We start from the raw sequence: 22742 nt of genomic DNA, 5'->3' as shown, positions 1-22742 counted from the left end.
GAGGAGAAGAGGAGAAGGAGCGGGAGGAGTGGGAGGAGGAGTGGGAAGAGTGGGAGAAGAAGGGGAGGAGGAGTGGGAGGAAAAGGGGAGGAAGAACAGGAGAAGAAGGGGGAGGAGGAGAAAGAAATGAAGATGAAGTTGGAGGAGGCTGGAGAGAAGGAATAGATGTGGATATAATCTAACTATATTGCTAGAAAATACAGAATTCACACACACACACACACACACACACACACACACACACACACACACAGCAGCAGGCCAAGCCTACATAGCTCATAGGTGATGGAATCAAGATTCAAACCCCTCTCTGCCCTTCTCTACCATCCTAGTGTAACAAGCCAAGACTGCTGAAAGAATGAACAGTCCACGACTTGGAGACTTGTATACCCGTCTTGGAAGGCAGGAGAGTTCCTGTCTCCTACATCCTATTCTCTCAGGCTCCAGGGCCTGAGAAACATACCCCTGGATGTGGGAACTTTGGTACACAAGAAATGGGAAGGATGTATTTCTATAATGACAAAGGACCTCAAATTTGTTCATTCACTTACCTGGTGCCAACTGAAGACTGCCCTGGGTCTATCAATAAATATAGTGGTGAACAAGATCTGAGGGTCTACAGCCCCAGTAGAATGTATGTGGTGACACTTGACAAAAAGGCGGCAGCCGGACAAAGGCAAGGATGGAGGCTCTTGTTACTAAATCGGGTGCTGATGTCATCTTAGCAGCCCTGCTCAAAGGCACACACCTGAGTCCTGAGAGTGGCTGGCTCACAGTATACCTCCTTCACTCCAAGCAAGGCAGTAGGGCCCTTTGAATGTCGAGTTGCCCGTGACTTGGAGTTGGAGATGCAGGAAATCTGGAAGGCCAAGCCTGTAGCTTCCTATCTCCTGTAAAGTCCTAAGTTTGGCAAGATATTGCCACAGCAGTGTGTGTGCTGTGCACACATGTGGGTAGTGTGTGTGTGTGTGTGTGTGTGCTGTGTGTGTATGTGTTTTGTGTGTGTGTGTGTGTGTGTGTGCTGTGTGTGTATGTGCTGTGTGTGTGTGTGGCATGTACAAATGCATATGAGGAGTGTGAGTGGCACAAGTCTGGCTTATGTGTGCATCATACATGCAGGGTATGTGTAGTATTGTGTACATTGTATGTGTATGGAAATGTGTAGTCCGTATTGTAGGTATGTGTAAATATATGTGTGTGATATGTTTTGTGATAGGCATATGGTAAATAGCATGCATTTTGTGATAATGTGTGGGATATGTATATAGTATGCGTGTATGGTGTATATATGTGGTGGTTATGTGGTGTGTGCAGTATATAGTAAGCATGTGTAATGTATGTGGTGTGTTTTATGGTGGTATGGTATGCTCGTGTGGTATGTTTTATGGTGAGGATACGGTGAAGTATAGTGTGTGTATGTGTGTGATATGGGTATAATGTTTGGTGCGTATGGTATGTGGTATGTATATGTTGTGACAGAAGTGGTCACAGTGAGAAAGTCAGAGCTTCTATGAACCAGAATATTCTGACGTCCCAGGCCTTAGAATTCCAGACTCCCTCTGATGGTTCCTTGTCCTTCTCTGCAGAAGGCTCTCTGCCTGAAGGCTAGTACTTTACATGGCTACAGGCCAAATGCACTAGTCTGTGAACTGTCATCAAGGAAGGAGCAGATAATCTGGTCACAGAATGCCAAGGCAGACCCATGGCCAGAAGGGACTCCGTGTTACTCTGGTCTTTGGAAGACCATGGGAGATGGAGACAAGGAGTCCCCGTGATGACCAGGATTGAACTTCTGACAGCCTGGTTCAGTAGGGGTGTGGGCTTAGTTTTAAGTCATTTAGCAGGAATCAAAGCAGACGTGTAATTCTGTACAGTGTACACCAACGCACTATGGCTCCTCTAACGTTCCTGTGCCCCACAGTGAGAATGGTAAGGCTTCTCCTGGGAGTAATGAGGCTGAGCTACTGTCTGCAGCTAGAGATCAGTCACCAAGAGCCCAGGAAAGGCAGAGGCTGCAGGGAGCTGGTCACCAAGAGGGCTACAGGCCCTGGGGGCAGTCACACCAAATACAGACTAACTAGTAAGATTAAACAGATGCTGGGCATTCCCTACCAGACAAACTCACACTCAGCCCCAGGCATGTGGATCCTCAGGTGCTGTGTTCCTAGTCAACTGTAGAAACTCGAACTTACACATTTGATTATAGCCAATAACAGAGCATGTCTATCCCAGGGCCATTCAAGAAGCTGGCAAGCTCGGCCACTAAAGGGCACTTTGAGTAGCAGCCGCATGCAGATACTCAGTCCATTTGGGTGAACTTGTAGTTGGACTTGTGTCATGTGAAGACATCCCCAACCCCTAGGTCCTGCCCCATGGAACAGAAACACCATACACATACACACCACACACACACACACACACAAACACACACACACACCTCATGTGGGAAGGACAAGAAATTGAACTCATACTTCAAGCCCTGAACACTTCTCTGTGTGTATTCATACACACATGTGCATGTTCATATGTATGAGTACATAGGGAGGGTATATGCATACGTGTGTGATTGTGTGTGTGTGTGTGTGTGTGTGTATGTGTGTGTGTGTGTGTAGACTAGTGGGCAGCCTCTGGTATCATTCCTTAGACACTATAGTATTATATTCCAGAGAAATAAAATGCTACCGTCTTTAATATATAAAGAACTCTGTCAAGTCAACAAGAAACTTGAATGCCTGCTGTGCAGTAATGCGAGAGCTTGGCACAATAGGATTGCATACCTCGTGTGGGTTTCCATCCACAGCGTCCCCAATTTCCCTGAAATCCAGACAGAAATAAATTAAACATCAAAAAGCAAGTTCAAATAATGGCTGGGCACTTTCAGGGAGAATTTCTTCTTATGAGACTGTATTGCTGGATCCCTAAAAGAAATCCTTCCCTTTTACTGCTCCAACCTACAACCCACCCTGAAGTTTCACAAGATAAGGGGCTCACTGGTCTCCTGTGGATTCTAGAATACTGAACATTCTGAGAGGGGTCCCGTTTACTCAGTGGCTTCTCTTCTCTCTTCTGAAAAGTTCACTGCTGAAGGCTCTGCTGACCTCATGGGGAGCCTGAAGTCTGAGGGACTGGTCCAGGGCATGAGATATACAGCATGTGTGTGCCGTGTGCTCAGGATCTGTGGCATGATATGTGTGGATGGTACCCATAGTATGTGGTACATGGGATATGTACACACTTTCTATGCATCTATGTGAATATTCTGTGTGTGATGTATAGTAAACAAGCATAGTATATTTCAGTTATGTATTAGTGGTCCGTGTACATAGTGTGATATGCGGTATTTGAAATGAATAGTGTGTTATGTATATAATGTATGGCATATGTGCATGTCATATTTGTGTGTATATGATATGGTATATATAATTATATGTGTGGTTTGTGTGTTGCATGTTTGTGTTATGTATTTGATGCATGCATTGTGTGTGTATACATAATAGACATGATATGCATCCTGTACATGTGTATATATTTGTCTATAGTATATACATGCTATTTATACATATATAATGTGGGATGTGTAGATAGTACACATTTAGCACATATGTCATATATTACATATGTTATATATGTAGTATATATGACATGCATACATACACATACATATATGTATATATAGTAAGTAGGTTGCGTGTAGTGTATATAATCGATGTGTATGGTATATGTACAAAGTATGTGTGTTCTGCACGCACAGCCCTATCCCAGATCCCATCAGCCTCTGCCAGATGGTAGAACAGCTGGTTACCAGGCTGTTGTTGGCACCCTTTCTCCCCAACCTTCACTCTCTGGATGAGGAAATTCCCGGTCCTGTAGAACAAAGTGGAGGCAGCAGGAGGCACAGCCAGGGAAGGCCCCCTGCAGGTGTCATGCTTTCCAAACTTCCTTAAGCATGAACTGAGGTCCTGGGGCAGCTCATTTAGCAATGAGTTCCTCCCAGTGCTGCACTTCCAGTTGTGTCCTAATTCAGAATACAGCCCCGCCCAGATGGGCAAAGTAGACTCACAGAGCCTGGGCCTTCTTCTCCGAGAACACCCTCAAGCAGAAGTCACCATCCTTGAAGGGCTCGAAGGTGGATGGCACCACCAGGTACTGTCCTGGGGGGAGTTGGACCCTGCTGGACACCTCTCGAAGGTTCACGTAGGTGCTGGAGCAGGTAGAGGGCTGGTGGCTCAGGAAGAAGTCCCGGCCCAGGTGTGCATCCGTGTGGCTCTCCAGCTGCACAAAGCAATGGGTGGAGTCAGTTCCTCCTCCGACTGAGTTCAGTCCCACCCTGTTGAGTTAGGGATTATCTGCTGTAACTAATATCTAAGAATAAGGAGGGTTTTGGTTCGGTCACGGGCTAGCTCGTTGTGCCTCAACCATCCAGTAGATTTGGGGTGTCTGCTGACTGCCACGCCTGATGAGGCTGTGGCCTTAGCTGTCTGACTTTAGCCAGCCTTTCTACCCTCTAGGCTTCCCCCAGTTAAAGGAAGAGTGTCTAGCTCTGGGTGTCTAGCTTCGCCTATTTCTCCTCACAGCTCCAGCAGCAAGCATCTGCAGCTGTCTCTACGGGGACTGCATAGAATCACACAGTCCAGCTGGTCCTCAAACAAAAGGCTCTGTGAGGTGACTAAAATGACCAGGCTCCAAAAAGGACAGACGGAAAAGGCAACTCTCCAAGCCTGATTCTGGGTCCCTCCTGGCCTCTTGGGGATCAGGACTCTTCCACAGACAGGATAAGATACGCCCGTGGATTTTGTTGTGAAGAGCGGGGAGGTCGCTTCTGTGTGACACAGGCTAATTACTGACTGTGGAGTACTCTAAAAACACAGGTGCCAGTGTTGTTAGCACTGTAATCACCATCCCCAGGGCCCTCTATCCTTACAATCAATCTTTATATGATGCCTGTGACAGAGGCAGGTGCAGGCAAGCTGCAAGAGCTGAAACACCCGCCCTGGAATGGTCAGTGTCCACGAAGGCTCACCAGACCCTCCCCGGATCTCAGCTCTGCTGACCAGGGGAGAAAAGTAGGTCCACCTGTCCCTCCATCATTGTCCTGGCCGTGACTCCTCAGGGATCGTCCCAAGTGGCAACTAGGCCAGCCACAATGCTGGGATTTCCTCTGAAAACATTTACACCCTTGGACACAAGAGTGCTGGGCACACCAGCAGAGCCACAGTCGACATCTAAGTGTAGCAAACTCAATGTCATTCTTGCTGCCCGTGATGGAGGTAAAGGAGGAGAGAACCCAGAGAAAGAAGGCGCTGTCAGTGCAGATGGGGAGCTGACTATAATCTGGGCTTAGCTGGAGAAAGGCAAATGGAGTTTCCGGAAGAATCCAAGGGTGGAACTAAAGAATCTTTCTTTGGGAGGCCAGAGTAGGACCTAGAGCCAGATGTTATAGATGTGAGGCCAGATGGTCTGTGCTTTATCAATCCCTCCAGGGTCTCTGAGACAAGTTCAAGTTTTAGCAGATGATTCCACAACCCTTACAGATCACACACCAAGGGCACTGCCGATGCTCCTGGGGTTAAGTTCTATGTGCGCACGTTGGACCACACACTCAGCAAATCTGATGGGAATTTAGCTCAGGTTTGGTTTCCGTTATTTTCTGGTAGTTAAATTGATGCATCAGACCACCCATCCTGACTGTCCCCTCCGTGATAAATGGCATGCATCTGTGATCCAAAAGAGGGCAGACCAGTAGTCGGCAATCTGGGAACACAGCTTGGACCCAAGCCTATGAATCTGGGCCCTGTTGGCCTCCCTACACTCCTGGTCACGCTGAGAACCTGGGAGAGGAGAGGAGAATGCATCAGGGTGCACACCAGTGCATACTTAGTGCAACTGATCCAGGTCAAAGCCCAGCGGTGGCTACACGCCGGAGGGTGGGAACTGAGGGGCTGTTTATAAACCCGAAATGCCCGCACTTCCTGACCCCTAGATGCTGCTATGGCTTTCTGGGATGTAGTCCTGTATACTACGACTTTTAAGAGTCCCTAGACTGCAGCTGAGATGATCCTGGGCCAGCACACTCTGGGTGAGGCCTTGCTTTGTGCTGTCTGTACCCTCCTGTGGGGCCATGCAGGTCCCTCTTAGGAGTGCTGGGTGGTCCAGGTGAACAAGAACCCTGGTCAGAGGGAACCTCTGTAAGGACATTATTGATAGGATTCCCTAAGCCAGCTGTGAGTCGCTGAGGATCATGGGATAAGTCAGAGCAGAGAGGGTAATCTTCTATTGAGATGCCAGGGCATTTGTTTCTGTTGGCCAGGCAAGAAGGATCCTGCATGCTGTAGTCACCCTATCCAGACCAAGCCACCATGCACATAGGGCCAAGGATCACCCTTGGTCTCTCCCCAAAGGGCCACACAGCTGGGACTTCGGCTTGTTTTCACTGGCTCTCATGGCTACCAGCTCACCAGATCCTAAGAGTATCCACAAAAGAGCCTGTTTCCATGGCACGAAGGAGCAGAAGGCAGGCTTGCCCTTTCTTACCGAATGATGACCACCTCTGTCCAGCCAATACTTACATACCTCCTTGGGAATCTGCATGGAGAACAAAAAACAAAAACCAAGAGCAGGTCACCCGCCGAGAGCTCAAGCCCCTCGCCTTGTGCATCTCTCCCTACACCTTTCAGATGGACCAAACACAGGGAGGGAGTTTGTGCTGAAATGAGAGGAGACAGGCATTTCGGAACTGGGAAGGGATGGGTGGATTCCAAGCCATATGCAGACTGCTGAGTTCTGGAAACCCGGGGCCTGGGTCCTATCTTTTATTTTGTTTACTAATTGCGTAATCTACCAGGATCTCCCAAATGCTTCAAAAGCAACAACATTGGAGTTGAAATTGGATTCAAGGTCTTCCAAGAGACTTTGGAAGACCCTAGCTTTGCCAGATTAAGGAATTGGCTGGAAAGAAAATTCCACTCAAGTTGAAGTCATAAATTGATCCTGTCTTTGGCCATAGCGACCCAAACTGGCCCTATAGGGGACTCCTCCAGGATTTTAAAACTGGAACTCAGGAAAGGGACCACGTCCTTTATGTTAGTGACATTAAGCTGTGTAGAAAGCTAGGCAGGAGAATGGATGGTACTGGTGTTAGAGAAAGGGATGTGGAGAGAGAGCATCCCTATAGCCCCTGACTCCCTTGTCCCAGGCATCCTCTCTGCCCTTTGTTTTGCCTACAGGAGAGGGTGAATTCTTTCTCCCTAGCTCAGCTGCAGCTCTCTCGGGGAAACAGAAGACATCAACTACGGAGATGGGCTCTTGGACCCAGAGAGGGAGCCCTGCTATGCCCAGTGTTCCTATGCCAGGCTAGAAAAGAAGGCCCCAGTCCTCCTATGTCCACCTGCTGCTGCTGCTGCTGCTGCTGCTGCTGCTGCTGCTGCTGCTGCTGCTGCTGCTGCTGCTGCTGCTGCTGCACAGACTGTCTGAACCAAAAGAGCACACTAGTCCCTTGGGCCCATTCTGCATCTGCCTTCCACTCTGAGGGAAAGTGAGAACTGGCTGGCCTCCTCTCAGCAGAATGACAGTGGTCAAGGGACACCACATTCCTCTAGTCTCAAGTTTAAAACACGATCAGCCGCCCCGAGGCCTCACACCCCTGCCAGGAACCTTCCTAATTACCTTGGCCAGCTTTCCTTCAACAACCTGGACGCTTCTGCCAATGTGCTCTGAGTCTACCTGGCCCTGAGTCTCCTGGGCCAGATAGGAACAGCCACTGTCTGCACAGAGACTGAAAGGGCAGCCAGCTGTGAAATGCAAGATCCTGAGTGGGTGGCGGGAGAAGGGCTCTTTCGTCGTCAGAGCTGCCTGGCAGCTTCTCAACTGGCCACAGGTTTTCAACCTCAGGCTAGAGTCCAGTTTCAGGCAGCCACAGCCAGAGAAGGGTAACACAGGGGTAAGAATATGATATCCCTAACTAGCCAAGCTACTCCGCACATCCTAGCTGCTCTCTGCGGCCCAGCTACTCCCTATACCCCAGGTGCTCCCCTCACCTAGGTTGCTCCCCTCACCACAGCTGCTCCCTACATCCATCTCCTCAATTTGACTTAAAAACAGACTCTAAGCTCTACATTATATGCCTCCGGTGACAAGAAGTGAGACCACAGATCACATACCCTGCTGTATTTTATAAACAGCTATAATTTGATACACGAAACCGGCCTGCTGTGTGTATTATTTATTGGTGCAAACACCACACCACACACAGCTATTGAGAAAGATCGCTTTGTTGCTCTGGCACAATGAGAGGGGCCTGAAGGATGAAGCACTGGCCACCGTCCCTGAGTGGCTCCTGCTGGAGACGCTCCTGCCAGCTGTCAGCTCTCTGGAACTGTTGTCACTAAGTCTTAAGCTATCAGGGAGCACAGGGCATCCCTTCAGGCTAGAATGTTCTCTCTCCTCCACTTTCGAGACCCGGGTCATCTTTTGAAGACCCGATCAAAGTCTCCTCGGTATGAAGCTTCGGAGCCCATCGGAGCCGCCATTACAGATCTCTCCTGCCTGTGGTCAGCCGAGTGCGTTGGGTTTCCCTTTCCTGATTGTGAGCACCCTGAGGACAGGAACGGTGTGTGTGCTGTCCCTCGGGGGCCCCAGCTTCTAGCTCGGCACATGGCGCAGAGTAGGTGCTCGGGCGAGTCTGCCATATTGGGATGCATAGACAACGAGATGGATGCGGTCTGGGCTGTTATCTCTGTAAGCACTGAGGACAGGTTTGCAGTATTTATGTCTAGACAGGGCTGGAAGAGCTAAGTCTGAGTGAAAAGGAGCTTAGTTACTTTCAATTCTTTTCTCTTGCAATTAAGTAGCAATTCTTTTCCAACCCCCAATCTTCCAATCACACACACACACACACACACACACACACACACACACACCTGAAACCCTAAGCTTAAGAATATGATCAATGGGGCCGGAGGCTGATGGTATGAGCTTAGCAACTGATTTTTCCCTTGTTATGAATTCCATTACAATACTTCGTATTTCGATACTTATTTTATGTGCACTGTAATTTATACTAAGATGTTGAGCCTCCAAGCTGCCCTGGGTCTTCTAATTAGAACTGTATTTTTTTACCAAGAAATTCATTTATAATAAAACCATACCAAACAAACACACACACAAACAAAAACTGAGTACCCATGGGATGCACTGTATGGAGTGTTTGCCTGGGCAAAGGCGGAGACTGCAGCATGGTGCTAGCTGGACTGTCAAGACCTGAAGACTTGATTTATTCTATCAGGGAGACAGAGTCCACACTGGGGTAGTCCCTGGAGAAGCCTGGTATCCTGAGGCAGGGTCTGAAGCCTGAGCCAAGAGCCAGATGTGTTCCTTAATCCAGAGAGACCCTGGAACCAAAAGGGCTATGTGGGTCTCTTACCTAAGCTGGTGGCTTCCTATGGTACGAAGAAGGGACTGTATACATTTGGCTTCTGTATCCAGCCATCTTCCCCTACTTTGGAATGATCAATGGGGCTGGATCAGATGCCTTTTGCTTTCATGTTTGCTTTCTGGGCTCCTGTGCTGAGCCACCTCTTCTCAGATAAGAGTCTAATATGCGCATCTACACTGAGTTCTCACTGATAGGTGCCATGTAGTGAGCTGTGTAGCTTAGTGTTAGATGAAGTTCTAGCCACGGGGGTGAATAATTGTAGAGCCCAAGCCTCGTTAAGAGTTTTAGTGATAGAAGGAAGCAAAGACGACACCTTATTAAGAGAATTTGAACAAGAGGAAAGATGCACTCCGGCTACTGATCAGAACATCCTCATCAGAGACACCAGCGTACCGTGACAGAAAAGCCTGGCTTACTGATACCTGGTAGACGGCATAGCCTATGCTGAGCATGCCCTGGCCGATCCTTTTTTGACGTCTGCGATTCTTCTGCATCAGACCCAGCAGCACGGTACAGCGGGGTTCACTGGTGCCCTCCTCCTGGTCCTCATCCACCTCGTCCAAATGGATTTTAAACTGGGGGTTGGTCCAGTAAGTGGCTGGAAGTCGGGCAATGATGTGGTCCAACACGGGTGAGGAAAAAGAAGAGGCAAAAAACCTCCATCATCCCAATGAAAAACTAACACTGGCCAGACCGCCTGGAACAGTGGGACTGAACACCAGTCCTCTCACCTCCTGACCTACCCTACAGGCAGACACTTAGAACAGCTATCTGATCAGCTGAATCAACCAGTAGCCCAGAGCCGTCTGAGTGGCTAGTGGCTCAGATCATGGGCTGCTCTGGACTGTACCAGGAAGCAATAGCTTGTGCCATCCAGGAAATCTTTCATTTCCTCCTGTTCTTAGCTAAGAAGTCCACCTGGAAGGAACTGGTGGGTGAGGGTGGAGTCCTAGAAGAACCAACGCAGCCTCTGCCTGATGGCTTGAAAGCCTTCTGACCGCCATGTGTTCCACCAAGCCCAGGAGAAGCGCCTGCTTTGGTTTTAACCCCAGGAGGCCCTGAGACCTACCCTCTGTTCCTTAGCTTAAGAATCCTCCCATGATGTTCAGTCTTGCAGCCTACTGATGAGACATGTGCCCTTCCGGACAAGCCATTTAATAATGTAAGAGAAACCACGGTGTCATTAAACATTCCCAACTCACACAACCTATGGATTCCTAAAAAGATGCCTTCTAGAGCTGGGGACATGGCTCAGTGGGTAAGGGGGGCTTGTCCTGCAAGCAAGAGGACCTGAGTTCAGATCTCGGCACTGTGCCAAATGTCGTGGCTATGACTGTGACTGTAAACCCAGTGTTGGAGGATAGAAACAGGGATTGCTGGCCCTGCTGGCACAGCTCCAGGTTCAATGAGAGACCCTGTCTTAAAGGCATAAGGGACAGAGGGTGATTCAACTGGGTAGGGATTGATCTGGGAAGGCACTTGACATCCTCTGCAAGTGTGCACGCACACAGATGCACAAACCAACACCCCGTGCACACACATGATGCCTTTATTCAAAGACAGTTTTCAAAAAGATCTCTCAACTTAGTAACTACCCAAGCTAGGCATGGAGAAATCTAAGAGATCAGTCATAGACTCACAACTCACAACAGTTCTATGGTGGAGTTGAATTTAGAGTATAATTGAAGAAGACAGGCCCGGCAGATTTCACCATGCTAGGTTTTCAGTTGCAACCAAGAGTTGGGAAGGAATGATTGTTTTAGGGCGAGGAGGGATTGCTGGTGTTTTCACACTCTCTGTACAATGGTACAACACTATAAAACACCATAGTAGTCACATACGGCCAACACACATTCTTTATTTTCTTTCCCCTAACAGCGAGGGTACTTATTCAGCTCCTCGTTCCCAGAACCTCCATTTCTAGATATATATTTTTTTCACTCAAGGCTCAGGTGTGTATAGATCTTAAGATCAGGTGTCTGTGGAATCCAGGGGAGACAGAAAATTCAGTACTCTTCTGTACTTACTTCATTACCACGAGGCAAGAACAATCCATTTCTCCCTGACAGCTAGCTTCCAGCACAGATGGGATTATGATTTGGTGCATGCTGATACCTTGGGACCCCCTATGGTTCTGAGCTTCCAGAATGATCCATGCGAATGTCCTATGTCTTCTCTAAGAGCTTGTTAATGGTGAGCATATTTTAATTTCTCCCAAATGTAGCATTACCACAATCCCTACATTTTTTGTTTACTCCTTAACAGTACTATAGGAAGAGAATGGGCCGTAAAAATAATACATCCCATTTGTATAACACCGCACAGTTTACAAAGCGCTTCCCCGGTGCACTCCGAGTTACAATGCTCACTGGGCCCCAGCGAGTCAGAAGGTAGGAATTATGCACCATTGTGAGGACTAAGAAACTGAAGCTCCAGGAAAGGAATGCCCCTCAGGTCTCACAATCACTAAGCTGACTGATGGGGGGGCAGGCCATCAGCTCCCCCTTCAGGCCTGACAACAGCTGGTCTTTGCAGCCAGATGGAGATAGATGGGAGTGGAGGTAGGACCTTGTACTCCCAGTCTGTACCCACATGGGGTTTCACAATGTTGCCGCTTCTACAGCATGCGTGCTCTGGCTGGCAAGAAAGTAGCTGCTCTTCGCCCCTGCACAGACACCAAGTCAATCGACACAAATCAACAGAGCAACAGCAAGCCAAAGAAGCGTGAAGGTGGGGAACTAGCAAGCGGGTGCGTGTTTTTCTTTCCTTTGTTTGTCCAGAGAGCTGTACGGTTGTTTCCCAGTTGTTTCTTCAGCTGCTTCCTCTGTAGACTCGACCTAGGAGGAGCCTATACAAGTACATGTTAGTCATCTTGCAGGAACCAGGAGGTCACTCTCACCTTTGGCAAGATGAGGAACCAGAGGCAGCGGTTGGACCAGGATATCCCCACCAGGGATAGATCCCTGGTGACTCCCGCAGAATGGAACATCACCCATACATAGCCCAATGTATGTCCATTCCTGACCCCCACAGCCTTTTCCCTTCCCCTTCTGCTCTGACTCAGATAACAGAAAGCAGAATGAATATGCTTCAGACAGCAGCTCACAAAAGCAGTAGATTGCTTTCTGACAGCGTTAGCTACCCTGCCCCCAAAGCTCAGTGGGGTGGTGTCAGCCAGCTGGACCAGGTAGGGAAGGGAGAAGCCCAAGAGAAGAGCAGGAGGCCTTAGCAATGGTCTAGGAGAGGTGACCAAAAAGCAGCGAGCTGGGAGAGCAGAGGGGCTGAAGCACAAATGATTTAAACACAAAGGAGCTGACTGAGGCCTCAGATAGGCAACTGCAAAGCCACTGTCTATCCTTGCCCGCCTGGCCTCCGAACCAGAAGAGAAACAGAACCCCAGATCCATGAGCATTTTAATTATCCACAAATCCATGTTGAAAGCCACACAGCCTCTGCAGGAAAAGCCAGAGGGTCCTCGGCCTCACCTGGGAAGTTCTGGCAGCCCCCAGCTGTAGAACCCCGTGTCCAGCGGCCGTTGAAGAGTACCAGGTTCCATTTGTGTATCTCCTCACTGCTCAGAGAGTCCGGGGACAGGTTGCATATCTCCAGTCGGGAGAACTGCTTCAAGAAATCCCCAAAGGACATCCTGAAGAACAAAGGAGCCAGAAGGGAGCGAGTTAAGTGGGCTGGACTGGAAGAGAGAGGAAAGGCCCAGGAAAGAGCTGTTTTCTAGCAGCTGTGGGCTGCCTGAGTCTCCTTCTACAGCCCAGGCACACAGACAAGCAGAGCTACCGTCCACATTTGTTGCTGTGGTCGGAGTCTCAGTTCCTAGAAGAATCTCCCCTCTGTATCTGCCGGCCACACAGAATTGGAACCATGAACCAGAGGAAGCCTCCCCTGCTCTGGGATTGGGCATGTGAATGCAGCCCTCACCTCCAGGCTGGATCACAGCTAAGCCCACCAAAGGCTCAGTCTGAGGAGTTCTCCATGATAGTCAGTGTGGGGGTTTTCTCTTAGATATCTTCCAGGGGATCCACCCTGCTTCGTCCCCCAGGAAAAGAAAGACTCCTGTTTTGACTATAAGCTAGGCTTTAGAATTGGCAGGGTGGAGTAGGGGGTTATTTTAGGCTAAAAACAGGCAGACAGACTGTGGGCCAAGCCATGCTGTGGGCACAGAGAGCTGGGTTCCAATGCTTTAGACATGAGAATGGAGGTAGAATTATACAACTATACCAGAGGAAGGGGGAGGGGAAAAAGGCCCTGTGTTCAGGACATTGTCACATTCTGGCAAGTCCCAGAGACTGGCCCTCCCGTATACTTTGGAACCGACTGGCCACAGAGCCGCTTGGCGCAGCTTCTCACCAGAACTCGCCATCTTCTGCTCTCTTGTCCAGCTCTTCCTTCTTCCGTGAATCTATGTAATTCCACTCAGGTGCACTATGGAGGGGAAAAAGGAGCCAGAGGTGGTCATTCCTGAGACGGCGCAAGCTGTTTACTGCAGCTAAATGTCCCCAAAGGACCACAAATGGGATGTACCCCATTAAGGGAAGAAGACAGACTGGACCTGGTGTGAAGTGCTGTTCAATTGGAGGAACGGGTGAAGCCACAAATGTGGGCTCCTGAAGGGGTAGCCTGGGCATGCAGCTGAAGTGCAGTGGCTTCGTCTAATGTTCACTCTCTGGGCAAGTTTTACATTCCAATTAAGACTCACGGACTTCTGACCGTAAGAATAAGGAGGTCCCATCACACAAAAGGCACGCACTTCTTTCTATCCATTAGTGACCTGCCAGTCTTGTCTTCTGTCAGACTGGGGCCAGCCAGCTCTGGGGACATAGACACTGTCTACTTCCTAAGTCTATAGCTTTGATCATCCGGCACAGTTTTAAAGAAATTTCCCTCGAGTGTCCTGCTGGTGGCCTTTCTGTGGCGCTATCCACATGCTTTATTCAAATGTCATCTACAGCTGCCTGACCTTCATAGCATTGGATTTTCCTGAGATACATGTGCAGTCTCTAGATAAGGGAACAGGGTTAGTGCCAATCATAAAAAATAAACAAACGCTCTTCCCCAAGCACACTCAGGAAACACCACCCCTCCATTCCTCCCTCCCCAGTCTCGAAGGCCAGGTCCAGCCTCTCCCTCCAGCTGGCTTCTAAGCACTTGGGTCCTGGGACTTCTGAAAGTCATGGAAACATGCATCCAATCAGTACTGAGTCCCACAGTGTGCTTGTTTAAAAAAAAAAAAAAAAAAAAAAAGGTAGGGATCCGGATGGAGAACTCTAGATCTAATCTAATCTCCAGGTTGGCTTGACTTTGTTATTGTCATTGTTGGGGTTTTCAAACATCAGCAACACAGCAGGATGCTGGCTGAGTTTAGACATGTCATCTCAGACCTTCAGGGAGTGGCCTTCCCCAACAGCAGCAGGTAGATAGCCCAGGCAGTTCCTGGCTGGTAGGGGACATGAAGGACGTGAGTGCCAGAGTAAAACCATCTCAGGACCTCACCTCCCCTGCCTGACTCCCCTTCCCCCTGGATAGGCAGCCCCAAGACTGCCCTTCCAGCCAGGGGTCAGCACCCATCCAGTCCTGAACTCGTGGCGCGATGCTCCCATTCATTAATGCCTCCGTGGGCCGTGGCTCCCGGGATCAAGGTTCTCTCAGCACTTTAGTTTTCTGTTGGTACTAAGGGAGCAGAGTTTGTGGTGTGGAAAGATCAGATCTGGGAGTAAGCTATCGATTTGACCTAGTAGCTCCCAGTGTAGTAGGCAAGAAATAAGTAAGCCTTCAGCACTAGGCAAATTTCCATGGAGATGCCAAAGTTGTAAGCACCAAAGCAGAAATCCATAATCAAAAAATGTCAGCAGCGTGGTTTCTATTCTGCTTTTCCTATTTCCACAGCAGGCTGTATAATCTACAGAAGGTAAGCCCTGCAGGATCCACGGAGCAATGGGTCTCATGTGTGTGGTATGTGTTATAGGACACCTTTGTCAGGGAATAGCTGGGCACTAGAAAAGCAGAAGAGGGACATACTCATCACTCCAGGCTCCCGACCACTCCACTTCACCCCACGGGTTCCTCAACCTGATCAGCTTCTCTGGGCGGCCACGGAAATCCACCTGCAAGATCCGCACACCACACAGGCGAGTCACCATGAGACTGCAGCCTGCGATGTGTGTCTGCACCCAGGATGGTCAACGGTCCAAATGTCACTGAAACACCACACGTTCATTTCCTTCCCATGCCTGCTTTTAAGCCTTGGTCAAGTGTTCTTTTCTTCTTACAAATTATTAGAACAAGTGAAGAGTGAATCTACTGCAAAAACAACTATGTGTCTACTTAAACTTAGGTTTAAATTTTGCAGTTGACTAAGTTGGACCTCATTCTGAGTATCAAATATCCCATAAACAAAGCCCAAAGCATGGGAGATATAGATTTAAATATATAGAGATAGAGATAGAGATACAGATGATAGAGGTAGAGATAGAGATAGATAGAAAATGGTTTTCTAAAATAGGATTTCTCTATGTAGCCTTGGTTGTCCTGGAACTCGCTCTGTAGACCAAGCTGGCCTTAAACTCATAGGAACCTGCCTATCTCTGCCTCCCAAGTGCTGGGATTAAAGCATGTGCTGCCGCCACCACCACCACCACCACCACCACCACCACCACCACCACCACCCTGTCTAACTTTTATTTATTGTTTACTACTGGGTTAGATACGGTGCTAAGCGTTTCAAATACTCAATCTCTGCATTTAAACGTTACAGCTTGACATAAAAAAATATGAGACTCGGAGAAGGTCAGTTATTCAAAGTCACTTAGCTGTGTGACTATCCCCTCCTGAAGAAAACTCCTACGACTCGGGGGGCAGTAAAGGAAACATGGAAGCCCAGGAAGTTCCTGAAAGGGACAAGACTCACAAAGCCTCTCCCTGAGGTTAGAAAAGTAGTAGGGCAAGCAGAGGTTCTTCAGTGAGTGCTGCCTCCAGATCACGCAAGCAGCTCCAGGGGTGCCCATGTGCCACCAGCCATGGTGGCTTTCTGGTGGTGCAACCGTGCTTGAGACACACGGGCTCTAGGAAGTAACCCCATATAGCCACTGGTTCACTGAAGTAGATCTGGGTGGGCCTGTTTCTCTGATCTGTCACTGGTGCCGTATCCAGGTGAGCAGATGTTTGCTTGCACCTCTCCACAGAAAGGGCAGGGGCCCGGCAGAGGATCCCCATAGTCTAAGTGAGTAAATGCCTTGAGACAGCTGTGATAACTCTTTATCACTGCTGTCCTGAGGTTGGCAGGGGGAGCTTTCAAGAGATTAAAACATGAAATGGAATTAATGTCTGCCCTAAGAGCCTGTGTTCATTCTTCTGGCGCGTGGTCTCATTCTCTCAGGACTGGATTAGTGGCTAAGGGTGACAGAAAGCTAAGCCAGCCTGCCTAGTTTGTCCGTCTTCTGTGCCCACTTGTCCTTCCAATTGATGCTGTTAGGGAGCAGCATAAAGCGACCCCAGTATTGGGCTTCCCAGCCTCCAAATGCATGAAATTAAAAAAATTAAAAGCCTCTTTTATAAAAAAAATAATAAATCATCCAGATTCATGTATTGTGTTATAGTACCAGAAAATGGACCAAGACACTCCTTCACGCTACTATTAATGAATACTCTGGTATAGTCCTCATATACCCCTGCATACATGCTGGGACTCACATACACTCATAAAGATGTCAGTCTGTTAGTCTTTATCCTCATAATTTCCATGAAACGCTAGCCTGAAGTTCCCTCATACATATTTAATTCATGTTTATGGAGCTGACTTGATTTTACAATACCACACTCAACAGAGAGACATGTAGTAAATGTTGTCACACAGCAAGGTGGACTGTTGGGACGTAGCTCTTTCTGCACTGACCACTAGAAAACCTAAAGAAAATTCATTTCTCAGTTGTAGCACCATTTAAATTCATGTGTTTTATCTTTGTCTCACAGTCCGCTTATATCTATGTTTTCAATCATAAACCAACTTATTCAAATCCTACTTGGACATAGATAAATCATATAAAATAAAAATCATGTATAGTGCTTGGCAATGCTGGGGCCAATGAGGCATTTATACCTTTTCATTATTAAATATCACCCTGAACATCGCAGTTGAAGCAGTTACCTCTTTTAGGGTCTCCTACGGGTTTATACTGATTTGCCTTCATGAACATTTGTTTGGAATGTATGTGAAACATAACTGACAGTCCCTATAACTTTTCTGACCACACCTCATAAAAGAGTTGAATTTAATTAAAACCAGAGAGCTAGAGGCCAGAGTGGCTCAGAGACTGTCCTCTGAGAAGCCAAGAGCCGGGGCATCCTGTAATGAAGAGGAGTCAACTGCGCATGTGTCCAGGGCTCTGAATTCAGAGAGAAACAGGGGAAGCAGAAAAGGTCAAAGGCAGCTCAAAACTTCTCAGGGTCACCTCCCACCTCCTTCTTGGGATGCACCAAGACTCTGGCTGTCATTCCTGTTAACCCCTCCCTACCTCTTCCACTCCAGTCACAGAGTATGCGTGACCCTTAACCAGCTTTTGCCTGGTGGTGGCTTCGGCTTCAGCTGCGTTTGAGACCTGGGTCAAGAAGAAAGTCCAAGTAGTAAGGCTGACCCTGACCTCGTTGGGGTCAGCACTACAACGCTTTCTCACAGTGTAGAACACAGCCAGGGACCTCCCAGGTGGGAAGCATGTTGCGGGGGGCCATGGTCCACGAGCAGGGGAAGCCATTTCTTGAGTAAGCCACTTTAGTAAGCCAGGCAGGCACTGAGCAGCTGCCCAGGCTGCGGTGTGATTAATCATAGTTAGGATGCTTCAAAACAAACGAACCAACCACCCTACCCACGATGACAGCCCCACAGGAAAAGAGAGCACATGATCAGGCAGATAACAACCCGGCCTCGGGTTAGTATCTTCCAGGTCTGATTTCTAAGACCACATTGGCATTCCATACAGTCGACCTTCCTGTCAGAGCCGGATCCTCTACTTCCACTCAGGGATCTCCAAGGTCATCAGATATTGTCAGCTGCCGAGTTTGTTTTCCCAAAGACCAAGATGGCTTAGCAAAGAGATGGTAAGTAAATATGGCCTAGGATCCGGGGGTCTGGGCTGTGCTCTCAGGATAAGTCTAGCCATACGAAAGCAGCTCCAATAGTTACCAGCCAAAGATAATCTTAAAATGTGACCAGCCCTAGTTCCCATCCATGCACCGGGCTTCACCACTTCCCGTACACTGTAAACCAATATGTCACCAGAGAAAAGAGGGAAAGAGTGGAGGCTTACATCAATGGAGCAGCCCAGCAGAGAGCCTTTGCGGAGGGCCTTCTGGATGATGTAGTAGAGATTGCCCGGAGGTTTCCTCAAGTCATAAAACTCGGAGATGCCACCTGTGAAATCCTCAAACCCCTCAATTGTGGAGCCTCCAGCAAGAGCCTCATAAGAACCATTGAGCCTGTTTGAAAAAGAAAGAAAATATGCACAAACCATAGCCATGAGCAACCCCAATAAGGAGACCATGGGCCATGCAAAGGGACAATGCCAAGACATAGACTAGAAGGCCAGGGAAAGACCCTGACCAATTGTGACGAGGAGCCCAGAACACACACAGCCTTCCATTTTAGACAGACACCTCAGAATACACAGAGGCCATGGTTTCAGAAAGACAACTCCAGGATTTCATTAGAAACAGACCCTTAGGTCTCCCAACTTCAAACCAAGTGTAACCCTTTCAGAATTTGCCCTGATCGCTTGGGTTCCTGGAGTGCCCAGGCACAGATAGGAATGGAGAACCCTCTCTTGAGGCTGGGAGATATCTGCTAAGGACTGCCCTAATGCAGCCAGAAACGTACTGAGGTTTTAGAATAGACTGCAAACCAGACTAATTCAAAGAAACACAAAGAAGCCATTGAACTTGGAATGTCAATCAAAAAAAAAAAAAAAAAGTCACTCAAGGAGTGAGCAGAAATTTTGTTGAGTTTGGTAGCTAAAAACATTTCTTTTCTTCTTCTTTTTCTTCTTCATCACTATTTAAACAGCCATGCTGCCCTAAGACCTTACCTTGGGTCTTGAGAGAGAATAAGATAATGGCTAGAGAGATATTCTTATGAGACAGAGCTAGAGTCTTAAAAAAAAAAAAAACCAACCATAATTTTTACTTATTTAAGTCCATGGTATCGAGGATTGAGGCAGAGCTTTGTATGCATGCTAGTCATGCACGCCATCACTGAGCTATATCCCCGGGCCCAGAGATGAGATCTAGCTGGGGAGCCCAAATTTCCATTTCTTTTCAGAGCAGTGCCTTCTGTATACCCTATGGACGTCTGGATGCTGGGGGAAAACTTGGCCATGGCTCCCTGAGTAGGAGGACAGGAGAGAACCTGCAGGGGGGCCCCAGGGTCTTCCCATTCTTCACCTTCCCACTTTCTTACTTCGCGTAGGCTTTCTCCAGCAGAGCACTCCAGAACTCATTGCCTTCCTCGGAGTGTAGAAAGAGCAGCTGTCCATTCTTGGTGGGGAGCCGGTCATCAATGACCACCTCCACCCACTCGCCATACTGCCAGAACTAGGGTTGGGAAACAGAACACGGATCGCATGCAGAAGCAGAGAGGGGTCCTTCAGTGGCGTCCTTGGATGGGGTTTCTGCAGTCAGTGAGCAAGTCTCTCTCCAACCTTTACGAGCCTTAAACGCCCTGAGAGAAGGATTTATGCCCCATCTGCACACGGGAGCTACCACAGACACCAAGAAGCAGGTAGTCTTTCTTGGAGTCTGTGGAGAAGAGAGCTCAAACATCACCCAGGGCATCAGAGTGGGTAACTCAGACACCCATCTCCTGGTCCTTAGTCCACAGTGGTTCTCTTGGCCCATGGCCTGGAGGAAAAGGAGATGGAGTGGGGATGAGTGGATAGATGTATAAAGGAATGGTTCTTAAAAATGGTTCTTAAACTGGAGTGTGTGCCCATATCACCCGGAGGGATAGTCTAACGTCAGTAACTTGGCCTCCCTTCCAGAGCCTCTGATGCCGCAGATCTGGTGTAACACCTATGATACAAAAGCAGTGGCAAAGATCACACGCAAGGACTCACACCTGGAAATGAAAAATGCCCGCATAGTTCTTCTGGAAGCTCTGGTCCCTGGGAACCACTCGGTAAAGCAGCTTTTCATTCAAGGTGAGAGAGGCAATGGCTGCCAGAAGCCAACAGTCTCCTGGAAGGAATCAGAGGAGGCAATGACCGATGGGGCCGGGGCCCTCGCTATCCCCATCGCTCTTGAGTCTGTGTCTGTTGAAGGCTACACTGCAGCTGTAACACCATTCCTGAGACTGGATATGTATAGACAACAGAAAGGTATGCGTCACTGGTGAAGAAGCTGATGATGAATGGGTATTGGTGAGAGCCACTCTCTCTGCTTGTTGAATGACAGAAACGTGAATGGGCAAAAGGACCTGGCTAACTCTCCTACCCTACTAGAGGAGCACCAATGCCTAAGGCCCACCCCTTAGCATAATCACACCGGGCTTGGGGGCTGCCATTGAATCACAGGAGGACACATAGTGACCACAGCACTCTCTTAAGTCATACAGGTGGGTTCTCCTCTCCTGGCTGAAGTGCACACGCATTCAGCCCCTGAGGTCTGAGTGGGAGGGGTTTACTCAGGCATGGAAACTCTGCTCATCTTTTTTTTTGTTTTGTTTTGTTTTTTGTTTTTTTTTAAAGATTTATTTATTTATGTATAGTTTTTCTTTTTCTTTTTAAATTGTTTATCTAGATTTATTTATTATTATATATAAGTACACTGTAGCTGTCTTCAGACGCTCCAGAAGAGGGCGTCAGATCTCATTACGGGTGGTTGTGAGCCACCATGTGGTTGCTGGGATTTGAACTCAGGACCTCTGGAAGAGCAGTCAGTGCTCTTACCCACTGAGCCATCTCGCCAGCCCCAACTCTGCTCATCTTTACTACCGTGCCTCCCTTGTACACTTCACAGTTCTAAGCTCTCACGCAGTAGAACGGAAATAGAGAGGAAGAGAGAAAGAAATCCCTCCGTTTGCTCCATTTGTTGTCAACAAATACATTTGGTTGGGAATAATAGTGAACCTATTCAGCCAGGATATATAAGATATGCAAGGAAGGGCAGGAGGCAGGCAGGGAGGGAGGGAAGAAAGGAGAAAAGAAGGGAAGGAGAGAGGGAGAGAGAAAGGTAGTCGGTGACTGAGGGATCGATCCTTTCCCGTTATGGCCTTGGGTAATGGCAGTTGATTTTGTATGATCTATGTGGAGGATAATGGTCCTTTTGTGTTTCAGAGTTCACTGTGAGAGCCTTGGTTATAATACCCTTGAGGTATTGATTAGCATGAAATCATCATAATTTGAAGCAGATGAAATAAAAGTCAAGAGAGGTTAAACATCCCAGGGCTTGGTGTTGGTCACTTTGAATATTGGAGTATATTTAAAAGCAAATAGACACACCCCCCACTTCTGTGTGAGACAGACCTCCTAGGCCCCTGAAAGCCACATCCGAGACAGTGCCGCTGTCCTGGCGACAGCATTCACTGATGAATCATAGGCCCTGGACGCTACATGCCTCCCTTAACCTCCTGAGTGGGAGGGACCAGCATCTTGGAAGCTAGGTAATATTGCTCACACCTGTGTAGATGCTCACGGCTCTGCAGAGTAGGAGGGCAGAATGTCCTTAGAGTCCCTCCCATTGTATAAAGCAATATGGCATCGTGCTGCCCGACCTCGCCTCTTTCCAGCTTTACCGTGGGTCCCGGAGTCTAGGGTTTAGTGAAGCAGTCCTTACTTCTCTCACTTACATGGTTCTTCTTGCTCTGACTCCTCCTTATGCCCTGCAGGCATCTCTCAACCTTAGCTGGAGAAGCCTCTTTCTTGCATTGGCACAAGCACAGACTCAACAGGTCAAAGTGCTGAGACTGACTGAGTGGCTGTTGAGCATTCAGTCCTAAGTAGGACATGTACAGCCATCCTTCCTTCAGCAAGGCTCAGGACATGTTGTGGAAGCCGGAGCCAAAAGAACTTAGCAGGCAGAAGGTAGATCGTGGCGAGATGCTGTCTTCTAGACAGGGCATGGCCACCGCGCTGGTTCCTGCACAAGACCTGGACAAAGCCAAGCCAACAAGAAGATCCTCTGCTGATCTCAGCAGGCAGCAGCTAGACTTGGAGGGTTGTATGTGTTCAAGGGAGGCAGGAAAGCTGGGAAGAAGGAAGGGAGGGAGAGAGGAAGGAAGGGAGGGAAGGAGGGAGGGATGGGGAGGGAGGGAGGGAGG

The 22742-nt window shown here is 48.4% G+C and overlaps 1 protein-coding gene across 1 annotated transcript in view; it reads right to left on the bottom strand.

The window, feature by feature from the left end:
* Capn8 (calpain 8) overlaps positions 1-22742 on the bottom strand; it is a 68855-nt gene that overhangs the window by 13666 nt on the left and 32447 nt on the right. Inside the window, 11 exon segments of the mRNA XM_031342985.1 lie at positions 2778-2814; positions 4061-4272; positions 6571-6582; positions 9853-10028; positions 12916-13076; positions 13793-13867; positions 15461-15546; positions 17953-18036; positions 18742-18910; positions 19887-20020; positions 20544-20662. Coding sequence (XP_031198845.1) covers positions 2778-2814; positions 4061-4272; positions 6571-6582; positions 9853-10028; positions 12916-13076; positions 13793-13867; positions 15461-15546; positions 17953-18036; positions 18742-18910; positions 19887-20020; positions 20544-20662 — 1265 coding nt within the window.

The sequence above is a fragment of the Mastomys coucha genome, unplaced genomic scaffold, assembly GCF_008632895.1.
Source record: "Mastomys coucha isolate ucsf_1 unplaced genomic scaffold, UCSF_Mcou_1 pScaffold1, whole genome shotgun sequence".
NCBI lineage: Eukaryota > Metazoa > Chordata > Mammalia > Rodentia > Muridae > Mastomys > Mastomys coucha.
This window is presented reverse-complemented; position numbering and strand designations above follow the sequence as displayed.